This window comes from Lepidochelys olivacea (assembly GCF_965140295.1).
Source record: "Lepidochelys olivacea isolate rLepOli2 genome assembly, chromosome: 7".
Classification (NCBI taxonomy): Eukaryota; Metazoa; Chordata; order Testudines; family Cheloniidae; genus Lepidochelys; species Lepidochelys olivacea.
In genome coordinates, this window is record NC_140417.1 from 41,869,658 (window position 1) to 41,884,213 (window position 14,556).

The window sequence follows — 14,556 nt, forward strand, 5'->3', positions numbered from 1 at the left end:
TTGTGCACTCAGGGGAAGACCACCAATCGGATACTGGTTCCAGAGAGAGTACCCTTAACACCAGGGAGCTAGGGAAAAGTGCCAGATCCCCAGGAAGTGTTTGCCCTGGGAGAGCTGAGATCTCCACAATTTCAGGGACCTTCCACTTCTTGGGAGATGATATCTCCCACTCAGGACATGCCACAGATGAGGCACCCCTCACCCCCTGCTCCAACGGTCTACACACTTCCACCAGCTCCGATGGTACCCAATGGAATTGGTGTCCAAGTTTTCATCTTTGCAGGAGTCAGATGAGGGGCAGGGACTGCCCATCCCCTACTGCCACTATAGTACCCAAAGAGGCCACCTACATCATGGCAATATCCTCCAGTCCTGCAGCCATGGAGCCACTGGTCCCCCCTGCTGTGCAGCCCACTGCAGCACCCTCTAGATCCATCATGCTGGCCCTATTGGGGAGCCAGGCCGTAATACCCACCTTCAGAACCCACCGGTTCCATGAGGGAAACTTCACCTGCCTCCCCATCTCAAGCATGTTCAAGTAGATGCCCAGAGCCGATGATGGAAGAAGAGCTGCTCAGTCGAGTTCTGATGGTACCACTGGAGCAGATTCCCATCATCCCCCCCAGATGCGGCAATGACTTTAGCATCCTCCTCTTCCCCAAATGACTTCCACCAGTTCCAGGAGATACAGAGTGGCAAGAGAGCTTCCCCTGGAGGAGATCCAGGGCACTCAGCATAAGCTCCTGGATAGCCTTCACTCATGAACGCCAGGTAGAGATGCTCTGCCAATCAACGATGCTATCCTCGAGCCAGCTAGAATAATTTGGCAATGGCATACAGCAGTCATATGTACGCCTATCCCCAAGAGGTCAGAAAAACGATACTACATACTAGCTAAGGGGTCTGAGTTTCTTTTCTCACATAACCTCCCTCCCCCAATTCACTTGTGGTCTGGGGGCAATGGAACAGTCCACTCCACACTCCATTCCATCTGATAAGGAGGGCAAGCAGTTGGATTTTGGAGGTCAAAAGGTCTTCTCCTCAGCCAGCCTTCGATTCAGGATTTCGAATGATTAGGCATTAGTTTCCAAATATGATTTCCTGAATTACAGCAAACTGGAGGAATTTGTTGAAAAACTATCACAGCAAGACCAGGCCCGATTCCAGGCAATCTTAGAGGAAGGGAAACTGGTGTCAAGGACATTGCTTCAATCAGCTGTCAATGTGACAGATACTTTATCTTGCTCTATGGCTACGGGCAAAGTTCTGCCATGGGAATTGTGGCTCCATGCCCCTGGTTTCCCCAGGGAAGTACAAAATACCATCGAAGACCTCCCTTTTGATGAATCAGAGCTTTTAAACCAGAAAACAGGTGATTCCCTCCATACCTCAAGGATGCAAGAGCTACACCTCGTTCCTTGGATATTTACACACCTGTGCTAAAGTGTAAATTCTACCACTTGCCATCCATACAACATTACAGGACATCCCAGTTTTTCCATCAGATGCCTTACAAACCACTATGGAAGTGTCAAAAGATTCAAAGATCTCACCTTCTGGGTCCACCTTTACAGCCTTCCTCCTCCCACATGCAGCTCCCGAAGAAAAGATATTTCTTAGAAACTTTAGAGAACTGTCAACCACCTTGCCTACTGCCATACAACCATCCCACTCCCTTTGGGGGTCATCTAGCACTCTTTTTTCCAGCTTGGAGTTGCAATAACAACAAACAAATGGGTGCTAAATGTCATCCACCATGTCTATATGGTTGAGTTCAGCATGCTACCTCATCCACAGCCCCACCCCCCATGTCTCCTCAGGGATCACTCTCATGCCAGCATTCTCACTCAAGAGGTGAACTCCTTACTACAAAGAGGAGTGATAGAGCAGGTTCCTCCAGAATATCAAGGGACGGGGTTCTATTCAACTTACTTCCTGGTGCCCAAAAAGAAAGGTGGGTGGAGGCCAATTCTGGACCTCCACCTTCTCAATCACTTCATCTGCAAGCCCAAGTTTTGTATGGTCACACTAGCAGCGATCAACCCATCATTGCAAGAAGGCAAGTGGTTTACAGCTCTTGATATGCAAGATGCCTGCTTTCACATGGACATTCATTTGGCCCACACATGGTTCCTGAGGTTCACAATCAGATCACATAATTTTCAGTACAGGGTTCTTCTATTTGGACTCAATGCTGCTCCCCAAGTCTTCACCAGGGTTTTCTCTGTCGTGGCAGCTTACATCAGGTATTATGGGGTCCTCATATTCCCATATCTTGATGACTGGCTCCAGGTGGCACAATCCAGATGCAAAGCCCAAGCTCCAACCTCCATGTTACCTGGCCTCCTTTCTTCCCTTGGAATCAGTATCAAGATCAAAAAATCAACCTTGGAACCGACACAATCCCTAGACTTCATAGGGGCCTCCGTCCACTCGGTCATAGCATGTGCCTACCTACTGCGAGACAGGTTCCAGGCTCTGCAAGAACTCGTAAACCACATAATCAACAATCCATCTGTCCCAGACAGGACTTGACTATCCCTCCTTAGCCACATGGCCCCGTGCACATAAGTCACCATCTTCGCTGCGTCCGGATGTGGCTCCAGATGGTTTACTCACCCAAACCTCATGCTGACAGCCCCTCCCCTCAGGTACTCTTTCCCCTCCACTGGTGGACGGACCCATGCCAGGTCTGCATAGGGGTTCCCATTCTCCCCTCCTCCCTGGACAAGACGATCATCACCAATGCGTTCCTTGTAGGCTGGGGAGAGCACATGGGCAATCACATGATGCAGGGAACATGGACTCCTGGGGAATCCAGGATGCACATCATTATTCTGGAACTTCAGGCTGTAAGGAAGGTATGCCAAGCATTTCTCCCATTCACCCGTTCCCATCATGTTCTTATTATGTTGGACAACGTCACCACCACTGTTTGCTACATCAACAAACAAGGGGTCACAAACTCAACTGTTCTATGTTTAGAAGCAATCAGCCTCTGGCACTGGTGCATCGCCCATCATATCCTCTTATCTGCAGCATATCTCCTGGGGATTCAGAATGTGATTGCAGACTTGCTGAGCAGACAGTTTGTGATCGACCACAAGTGGGAACTCCACGATTTCATGGTGCATGACATCTTTGACCAGTGGGGACTCTGACCAGAGACCTCTTCACCTCCCCTATCAACTGCAAATGCAGCACATGCTGCTCCAGTGGGTGGTCTTCATCTCCACTCTCAGGGCAATGCTCTCAAACTCCCCTTGTCAGACTAGATCAACTATGCCTTCCTTCCTCTCCCACTCCTACCATGAGTACTCCACAAGATCAGATGAGACAGAGCAAGTCTCATCCTGATCGCCTCCAACTGGCCCAGACAGTTCTGACTTCCCAACCTCCTTTGTATGTCCGCCCATTCCCACCTTCCCCAATCTACTGACACAACATGATGTCAAGATCAGACATCCCAATCCACCAGCACTTAACCTCAAAGCGTGGTATTTGGATGGGCATCTTCTTTAGAATGGGCGTGTAAGAAGAAAACAAAGAAAGAAGAAGTGGGACCAGTAAACACTGAGGATGGAGTGGAGGTTAAGGATAATCTAGGCATGGCCCAGTATCTAAAACAAATACTTTTCCTCACACTTTAATGAGGAGCTTAGGGATAATGGTAGGATGACAAATGGGAATAAGGATATGGAGGTAGATATTACCACAGCCGAGGTAGAAGCCAAACTTGAACAGCTTAGTGGGACTAAATCAAGGGGCCCAGATAATCTTCATTCAAGAATATTAAAGGAACTGGCACATGAAATTGCAAGCCCATTAGCAAAAAATTTTAATGAATCTGTAAATTCAGGGGTTGTACCATATGACTGGAGAATTGCTAACATAGTTCCTGTTTTTAAGAAAGGGAAAAAAGGTGATCCGGGTAACTACAGGCCTGTTAGTTTGACATCTGTAGTATGCAAGGTCTTGGAAAAAATTTTGAGGGAGAAAGTAGTTAAGGACATTGAGGTCAATGGTAATTGGGACAAAATACAACATGGTTTTACAAAAGGTAGATCATGTCAAACCAACCTGATCTCCTTCTTTAAGAAGGTAACAGACTTTTTAGACAAAGGAAACACAGTGGATCTAATTTACCTTGATTTCAGTAAGACATTTGATACAGTTCCATATGAGGAATTATTAGCTAACTTGGAAAGGATCGGGATCAATATGAAAATTGAGGAACTGGTTAAAGGGGAGACTACAATGGGTCACACTGAAAGGTGAACTGTCAGGCTGGAAGGAGGTTACTAGTGGAGTTCCTCAGGGATCGGTTTGGGGACCAATCTTATTTAATCTTTTTATTACTGACCTTGGCACAAGAAGTGGGAAATTGCTAATAAATTTTGCGGATGACACAAAGCTGGGAGGTATTGCCAATACAGAGAAGGACCAGGATATCATACAAAAAGATCTGAATGACCTTGTAAACTGGAGTAATAGTAGTAGGATGAAGTTTAATAGTGAAAAGTGCAAGGTCATGTGTTTAGGGATTAATAAAAAGAATTTTTGTTATAAACTGGGGACACATCATTTGGAAGTAACAGAGAAGAAAGAGGACCTCGGAGTATTGGTTGATCACAGGATAACTATGAGCCGCCAATGTGATATCGCTGTGAGAAAAGCTAATGCAGTCTTGGGATGCATCAGGCGAGATGTTTCCAGTAGCGATAAGGAGGTGTTAGTACCGTTATACAAGGCACTGGTGAGACCTCATCTGGAATATTGTGTGCAGTTCTGGTCTCCTATGTTTAAGAAGGATGAATTCAAACTGGAACAGGTACAGAGAAGGGCTACTAGGATGATCCGAGGAATGATCAGTATAAAGAGCTTGGCTTGTTTAGCCTAACCAAAAGAAGGCTGAGAGGAGATATGATTGCTATCAGAGGGATAAATACCACAGAGGGAGAAGAATTATTTAAGCTCAGTACCAATGTGGACACAAGAACAAATGGATATCAACTGGCCATCAGGAAGTTTAGGCTTGAAATTAGACGAAGGTTTCTAACCATCAAAGGAGTGAAGTTCTGGAACAGCCTTCCAAAGGAAGCAGTAGGGGCAAAAGACATATCTGGCTTCAAGATTAAGCTTGATAAATTTATGGAGGGGATGATATGATGGGATAGCCTAATTTTGGCAATTAATTGCTCTTCAACTATTAGCGGTAGATGTGCCCAATGGACTGTGATGGGCTGTTAGATGGGATGGGATCTGAGTTATTACAGCGAATTATTTTCTGGGTGTCTGGCTGGTGAGTCTTGCCCACATGCTCAGGGTTTAGCTGATCACCATATTTGGAAGGACATTCCGTCTTTTCACACCTGTTGACTGCTAGAGTTTGGAAAGGCCTCATCAGAACCTTCTCACCCATCCAACCCATCACTCCCCAGTAGGACCTCAACCTAGTTCTATCTGTACTAATGAAACAGCCCTTCGGACCACTGGCATCGTGCCCTATATCCCTCCTTTCCACAAAGGCCACCTTCCTTATTGCTGTCACTTTGGCGAGACGGGTCCGTGAACTTGGGGCCATGATGGGTTTCTCTTTTCATGACTTTCCATACAGATAGTCTCCTCGTGCCAGCATCCCAAATTTTTTCCAAAGGTCATCTCCCAGTTTCATGTTAATCAATCCATTCACTTTGTTTTCTTCCCAAAGCTGCACAACTCTGAAGAAGGACAACTCCTCCACTCCCTTGATGGGACAAGACCAGTCAGGAAATCCCCCAGACTGTTTGTTAGAATAGCTAAAAGAATGAAACATCAGGCACACTGCACACACAGACTCTCCAAGTGGATTTCGGGGTGCGTTACACTCCCTCAGTTATCTGGTCTGCCTCCGCACTCTGGGGTGTGGGCCCATTTTATGAGAGCTCAGGCTTTGAATATGGCCTCCTTCCATGATGTGACTAGATGATCATAATGGTCCCTTCCTACCATAGTATCTACGAATCTCTGAATCTATGTACCACTCTAGGACAGGTAGAGCAGCCACAGAGAGATCAGTACACACCATTGCTACACATTATGCCTTGGTGTAGGACTCAGCGGCAGCTGCCTTCTTCCGTGCAGCTGTCCTTTGCTCAACCCTTCCATCTTCATCCCTGCATCCTCCTCTGCCTTAGGTACTGCTTGTTAATCACCTTCAGTGGAATACAATAGGGACCATCCTTGAAGAGGAGGAGGTTACTTAACTATAACAGGAGGTCCTTAAAGATAGTAGTCCCTATCTGTATTCTACTTCCTGCCCTCCTTCCCCTCTGCTGCAGATCTGCTGGATTTGCAGTGAAAAAGGATCTGGAAATGCCCTTTATCACCTTGGGTGAAACCTGAAGTGAGCCAGGGTGCATGCGCAGACTAACAGACTCTACTTTCAAATTCTCTGGCTCCAGACGCATGGTGCAGGGGTGTAAACCCTCAATGGAATACAAATAGGGACCACACATCACGAAGAACCTCCAGTTACAGGTGATAACCTCCTCTTTTAAGTGCAAATTTTGTCCGACTCTGGAGTGTTAATGAGCTTCCCCACGAATTCAGATGTTTTAATGTTTAGGAGAGAGAGTGCTTCCAGTTTTGGCCAGTCATTCTAGAAGAGAAATTCTGTTATTTACATTTTATTGTGTTGATGCTCACATTTTAAAGTTAAGTATTAAGAAAAGATGAAACATTAAAACATGTTTAATCAACAAATGATCTGAGTAACCAACAAGGAAATTAATCCATTTTGTTTTCTCATTCTTTTGGAGAATCTCTGCTGGAAAAAAAAGGAGCTGTGATGGACATGCCACAATGCTGTCTAACAAACTGAGTTTATTAATGAAGGTTTTGTTTTGTACATTTAATACACATTTTGCTCTTACATACACCTGATTTTGTCTAAACATTGTTAGAGCTTTGCAATTCACTTCAGTATAAATTTAGCACTTTTTAGTCTTTGTCTTTAATAGTTCTTAAGATCAATTGTAACTGGAAAAAAAGTTTATTCTGAAGCCAGTTTGTGTAGTTACCACCTTTACTGCTTGGTTATATTCTTATTTCCCTTTTTATTAACAGGCCAAATATCCTGATAGTGTAAGACTTCCTGAAGGACCGTCTGGAGATTACCTGGTTATAAGGAGCCCTGAACTTTCTGGGTAAGACATTTCAAGATGCTTATTAATGTCTGTATTTAAGAAGAATTGAACAAAACCTGAAATTTGAGTTAATGGTCTCTAGGACTGGAAATAAATCCACCAATAACTGTTTTTCAGTTTCACCTTCATACACTGAAAGGTAGTTTAATCTCAGAATTACATAGGTGACTTTTCTTTAAAAAATAAACAATCACTCTAGTGTATACCATGGGGTTGTGTGATGCTTTTCATAGATGCAACACATACAAAAATCTTGGGAGACAAGAAGCAAATAGCATGTGGTGCAAGCTATTTCACTATGGCCTTTCTGGGGATGACAACTATATGTTGCTACTTTATAGAGCCCTTTAGAAAAATATACAACATAAAAGAGAGAGACAGTAGGAGGCTCCAGTAGAATTTTAGATTTTGAATTACATTTTAAATAAATTATACTAGTATTAGACTTCATCCTGATCAGCTCTAGTTGAAAACACCTCTGTTGCAATGTATGCCATTACAAATACTGTTTGTGAACCAGGGGCTAAATCTTGCTCATCTCATTGATGACAGTAATTCAATCAATGGAGCCATGTCAGTAAGGTGAGCAGAATTTGGCCCCAAATCTGTATATTTAAGAGCTCTGAGAGTCAAGATGGGCCAAGGAAGCAGTTCCAAAGCTCTTTGTAGCCCAAGTTCAAAGTTGGATTCGGTGCTGGGTAAAATCTAAGGTGTTCTCCTAAGATCTTAGCTCAAGACACTGGAAATCTCATAAAATACCTGCTCTTGTAACATTTCTAACGATCTGGTCCCAAATTCCTACAAGGCTGATTGTATCAATCCAGAACCAGGAAGTAGGTACCTTCCACTATGGGTCTGACCCATAAACCAACCCAAAATGAAAGGTTTGGGACCCTAGGATTGAAATCAAAAACATGTCCCTGCCACACACTATACCTTAAATTGGAAGTGTCTCAAATTAGAGGTTGCAGTTTTGTTCCACCTTTGTTCTCTCCTGTGATACCCTGCCACAGTTGTGGTCAGGAGAGATCCTGATCCCTATTGATATAACAGACAGGGGCAGTTGGCAGTAATTCTCTACAAGAGCCTGGGATTCAGCAATGTCTTCCTGCCCCTGGTCTGAGTGGTCCAGATTTGCCAATTTTCAACGTCATGCTGCAGGGCCTGTTTGTTTCACCTCATGCACAAAGAGTTAGGAGGGTCTGAGGTACAGGGTGATGTGTGGGGGGAAGACAGTATTTCATTATGTACTGTTGCTCGGTACGAGGGGTAAGCTGCTTGAATTACATTTTGCCTTTGTAATAGTGAATAAATTGATAGGGTCCTCAGAGGATGTGTGGTTGATTATTACTTCTAACACAAAATATATAAATAATGGTTACTAAGATTATTTGAAACAAAGGGTCTTGGTTACATAGTTTTTCCCTCAGTTTATGAAGGTGATAAGGCATTAATTTGCTAATTTTCTTATACAGGGAAACCAGAACTACACAAAGTTGGAAGTGATCATTTCCCCTGTCCTCCAATCTTTTTCATTATACTACATTTAGATTTACCAAGTCTTATTAGTTACTCCTGGGGGAATTCTGAGACACAAAATTAAAAATTCTGTGCATATTTTAAAATTCTGCTTATTTTATTTGTCAAAATAACACACTACAACCACACCAGTTTCAATTATTTTGGTAATTTATTTCAAAATCTGTCAGCAACTATGCCTGTTACAATACAGACAATGAAAAATGATCAGGCACCCCCTTCCTCCATCCCCATGTGGCCCTGTGCCTCCACTCCCCTTCAGCCCCTGCCCCAGTCTGTCCCCCTATATCCAGACCTGGCCCTACTGCCTTCAGGAAGGCAGCCTCTTCTCTTCCCTATCACAGCTGGGGATGGCCCCAAAGCAGCTGCTCTGGTCTAGTGCCACAGTGGCCCCTGGTGGGCAAAAGACATAACTGCAGCAACTTTCTGATAAGTTATTTTCTGCAGGAAAAAAATTATACACTGAAGAAAACTTTGGCATAGAAAAATACAAGCTACTTTTGTGCATTAAAGTGCTTCCCAATATGCATGATACAGGTTTGAGTTAATGATTGTTTGGAAAATATATGTGGATGAAGAAGGGAGAGTTATACCTGTCCTGGATCTTCTGCCTAGAATACCAGCGCAAGGTAATATGCCTGTTGTATATTTTAAAGGTGTTTTCCCTATTTCTGACTTTAAATAGTTTGTGTCCTGGTATTTATGGACTCTGGGCTCACAATACAGAGCATGTTACACACAGTATGTCATACTTTACTTTGCTCTGACTTGTGATATGTGGCAGATCTAGCAGAACCTATTTTGACTAGTATTTTGTAGGAAAGGCTGCAAAAATGAAAGCTGGCATTTTATTAGGAATGTTTTTGAAACTGACACACTGGTCTATCATCCCAATAGGCATAAACCTATGTCTATTAAGCGTTCCCTGTTTAAAAAAATGTGCTTGGTGTGTAATATCGGTAATACTTTTTGAAAGTCATGACAGCTCAGGCCAAGAACAACTTTTGTTAGAGTCTGAACATTTCACAGCCTGACGCCTTCAAAAATTTTTTTTGTCAAAGCTCGTTGAAACAACATTGTTGTTGGTTTTCTTTTGAGGGGGAAGGGTTCATCTAGCTTGCTGTGCTGCTTTAACTTCCAACAAATAACAAACTTAGAGCAAAACTAATTAAAAAGCCCAATCTCATCCCAAATTTCAGTTTAGTGGCATTCTGGTGTGTTGCAGGGCATGGTGGAAATGTCAGTCAAACAGAAGCTCCCTGCTACCTATTTTATATGCCACTGGAGTCTGTCTCATTGAAGACACATTCCAAAAACATTGATGGATCTGCTTTGTTTTTATAAATCTAACTGCCTTTGATTGTTAGGTATTTATTTATACAGTGACTCTAATATGTTCTAGTACTTCCTCCTCTGCACATGCTTCCAAATTGACTGATCTTAAACAGGTCCCCTCTTCTAAAGCAGGCAGAAGCTACCTGAAATCCGTTTGTGATGGCAGCACCTTTGGTAGGGGAAAGAGTTGTCCAGAAACCACAATACTACTTTGTCAGGCTCTGGAGGGGTCTCTAGGAAGCTTGAGGTGATGCTGAAGCTTCCACAGGCTATGTTTATTTTCATGTTTCATTAATGCATACAGATGTAGCCCCTTACTGCAAAGCAAGAAGTTCAGAATCCCTTGATTTTATCCTTTTCCGGGTATTAACCAGCTGATTTTTAGTTTACATTCCACTGCTGTTCTAAAGCTTGAGAATAACCAGGCTGTTTTTCTAAAGACAGAGGCAAACAACTGGAGACAATTATTCCAAGCTTAATCTTGATGTGTAAATTAGTCTAACAGAGAAATAAAGCAAAGGCTTCAAACCCCTTATTCAAATGATTGAATTAAGTGTGCAACCTACTTTTTCCTCCTTAGCAGAGGTGTTTATGTACTGCTCTAAGTCTAGTCACATGAGCCCAGTACTGTCCTCTTAACTAGGTTTTATGCTCTGTATATTTGCTGTAGTTAGGACTTAATTGTATTTAATCTTTTCTTGCAGCCCTGCAGGATAAGAAAGCAGCTGTGGAAAATGGACCCCAGTGCTTCAGAAACATGCTCCTTTTGCTGGGGATCGAGGCCGCCATTGAAAGTCTGATCAAATCAGTTGGCATGGAGAAATGAATACTACTTACAAAACTTTAACTGGTAGAAATTTGGAAATTCTTTTAATTATGATATTGAGTTATACAGTCTATAATTTTATTGAATATAAACATTAAGTTATTTTCCATTTAAAAACCATACCCATAAACATGCTATCTGTACAATTATGGCACGTTATATATAAATTGTCATGACATGAAAAATAAATACAGCAATTTAAATACAAAAATGCCAAATAAAATAATTAGAGTGAATTTCAGTATAAATTTAACTTTCTGAATTAATGTACCAGAGTGGTTCTTCTGTCCTTAACATTTTCTAGAACGGGTTACAGGAACATATGCTGTCAAATTCAAGTCAATAAAAAGAAGTTTCATTTCACAGCTCTATACAAAAAGTACAGTGATTTTAAAATAGAGAGAACAGTGACACTGAAAGAATAAAGTTGTATTTAAATATTCCTGCTACTCAATTAAGCTAGAATTACAGAAATTAATGACCAATACAGCCACATTGAAGTTTGTGAAGAATAGTCAGGTGGTTAGAAATCAATTTTGTGAATGCTAGTGGAACAGTACAGCTGCTGCTGCTTCTATAACATGGATGGAGAACAGACACTACTACTTTCACCAAGTGTTACACATTAATGACTGTTTAACATGGCTTGGTTTCGAAGCACTGAAAGCTTGCATCATCACGGAGATAGGTTACTGCTGGCAGACAACAGTCGAGGAATATTGTCAACTTGATACTTTACATTCCATGAACAAATATGAAGCAGTTTCAAGACAATTCTTGCAACCTCATTAGGGCTCTGTCAGATATTTTAGAATTAGCTCACTTGTAAATGTCTAGCATTTCTCAAAGGGGAAAACCATAATACATTTTTAGGGGAAGGAAAACACTCAACTTTGCACTGGCTTTTAAAAGTACTACAATAGCCAGGCATTTTCCATGTAGTTAAGTGACCACCTCATTTTACTTTTGGAGGCCTTTAAACATTGGAAAAGTGATGGCAGGCAAGCTCAAAATTAATTGCTAGTACCTTTAAAATGGTGTATTTTTCTGGGTTCAGGGGGCCAAAAAGGCTATAATTTATGTAAACATAGAACTCCCTTGCTAAGTAGTTTCAATGAAGAGTTCTTCTGCAAACTCAAGTGCATGATTCTGTAAGTATTCATACACAACTACAAGCTGGTGTACATTTTGATGGAGCAAGCAGTGTACACACATTTACATTCACACATAAACCAGGGTAAGGCTGGTAGATCTTGGCTTAGACCTGCCTGGTTTAAAACAGTAGTAAGCTTGTCAGTCATTACCAGAAAATATCAATCATCTATTTTGTCACTCACAGTATCCCCTTCTGTTCTGGCAAGGAATAACTGAACTGAAGCACCAATGTGGGTGGCTTGATTCAGCCTTCCTACCCCTACAGATGAGCATGCAGTTGAGCAACAGTAGGAGCTGTAGCTGACAGACTACAATTTATTTCAAATTTCTTCTTATTCAGACATAGAAAAGGTTGTTTTGGGGATCTGCTGCTGAGCAGGCAGAACTAACTAATACTACTACATCCATTTCACTATTTTTGTGCAATCTTGATTCTTTGTGCCAGCAAGATTCCTCTTTAAATTACATATGGCAGCAAACTACAGTTAGATGCTTCCTGCATGTAAATGGAAACTATGGTGTACATACACCAAGAGTGGAAAATTACAGTATAAACCTGACCACAGTATGTTGGGTTGGTTTTTTTCCTGTCGATAACTTCTTCATTTTGACTAAAAATGACCAGCCCCTTTGTGACTTTTCTTTTAATCCTCTGCTCAGAGGGTGGTATTATTACAACAATGCAGCTAGGCACACAGCAATAAATCAACAACTAGGTCAGATTGCTGTGGATATAACAAGTCTAATCTAAAGAGCAAACAACTGCACCCCAGAAAGGCACATTACTAACTGGTGGTAGGTTTAGCGGATCAAGGTAACATGGTTCACTCCTAAGTGTTAAGCAATACTGCTGTGTAAATAAGTTTTCATTAGGAATATCACCACTCTGGGCCCAACTGTCAAACGGTCCCTGGTTTCACAGAATTGTACATTGGGTCCCGCCAATGAACATGGTGCCATTTTTTATGAAAGCCAATACTCTGAAGAAGTTCAAATAAAATACAATGAAAGAAGGGTATTAGATTCAAGCTCCCAATATTAATCTACTGTACTACTTTATAAGGAGAGGTAAGTCCTTGTTAAGACAACCTCCATATTTTGAAACTTATTACCAGTATATACCTACTGTATACAGATAGCAGCATTTCAAGATGGGCTTGAAGAACATCTCCTTGTACATTCTTAGGGTATGAGAACCCCAAAGAAATGTAAAGAAGGCTTTTAGACAGGCAAAAGAGAACCTGTAGTTCATTATACCACAATACCCACATTTCTGAATATATAGTTTCATCCCACTGTTTTTGATCTAGTTGAAGCAGTTTCACTTTTAAACTTCACAAGAATCAGAGAATAGCACCTCATCCACACAGATCACCTCTCCAGCTTAGCAGAATGTGTTTAACTTGTTACCACACAAACTAAAGCCACTGCTAAAAGTTGGTACAAAGTTAACTGACACTCACCATCAGGGAAAAGTCACAACCTACAATTACAATGAACTTTACAAGGTAAAGCAAATACCATCTGTCGACCCTTTCCTCAAGAAAAATGTCATTGCAGTCACAGCCTGATTCAAGAGCAGCCTTTGCTAGTTGCTATTTAATGCACAAAAAAGTTGATTGGCATGTGATTTCAGTCTAAAATCATATGGACAAAAATTGAGTATACAATTCCTAAAGCTCAATTTGATTAGGAAAGAGCTAGTTCCTGATTCACTAATTTAGCAGGACTAGGTCTGTGTGGACCATAGGATGAAAGCCTGATATGTTCAACCAGGAAATAATTAAAAATCAAGGCTGCTTCCCTAGTAAAATTCCTAACCATTACCCCTCGTTTTGTGAATTTCTACTTACATTTATACAAATTATGACAGAAAGCTTTTTCAGACTGATCACACCACTTTTGGAAACAAAGTCTGGAGTTCTCAGTTTCACTCTCTGCTTAAAATAGATTTGCATTAACATGCAAGCTCTACCTAGCCAGCACCAAAGAGCAATTATACAATACAGTAGTGTGTTTTGTTTTTTAACATTAAATTACATGGGCAGCAATTTATTTTGAATTAAGTTTAGTGCATTTTTAATGTGCTCAGTGCGGCTTAATTTTAAATTTGGTTTTATCAATGCAGCAGGTGTAGGGGGGTTGGTTTGCTTTTATTTTAAAATATTGAGTTTTAAAATGCACAAGGTACAAGGCCATCCTGTAATTCTCATGTTAATGATCAGGCTTTCTGCATTAGTGCAATGTATCTGGAAATTCTTAACTGCACTGAAGAATAAATGAGAATTACTCGAGAATGTTTCATTCGGTGCTTCACATAGTAGTCATTCAGTTTTAAGAACATGGACTTGATCTGTCATGTCATTGCAGGGTATGGCACACATCTGTTCTGTAATATTGAATACATTCCTTCAGATTAAATTTATATATTGGAAGGTGGGTTTTTTTTTTTTTTTAGTACTAGGCCATGTCTTTGAAAGACATACCCAGTAAAATATATTTCTTAAAGCAAAA

The 14,556-nt window shown here is 41.5% G+C and overlaps 1 protein-coding gene across 2 annotated transcripts in view; it reads left to right on the top strand.

Annotated features, from left to right (window-relative positions):
* CENPP (centromere protein P) overlaps positions 1 to 11,032 on the top strand; it is a 318,318-nt gene extending 307,286 nt beyond the window's left edge. For both annotated transcript variants that reach the window (XM_084635190.1, XM_084635189.1), the window contains exons 7-9: positions 7,108 to 7,187; positions 9,264 to 9,355; positions 10,766 to 11,032. In XM_084635190.1, the coding sequence (XP_084491316.1) occupies positions 7,108 to 7,187; positions 9,264 to 9,355; positions 10,766 to 10,887 (294 nt within the window). In that variant the 3' untranslated portion in view covers positions 10,888 to 11,032. The remainder of the gene's footprint in view (positions 1 to 7,107; positions 7,188 to 9,263; positions 9,356 to 10,765) is intronic.
* The last annotated feature ends 3,524 nt before the right edge of the window (positions 11,033 to 14,556 follow it).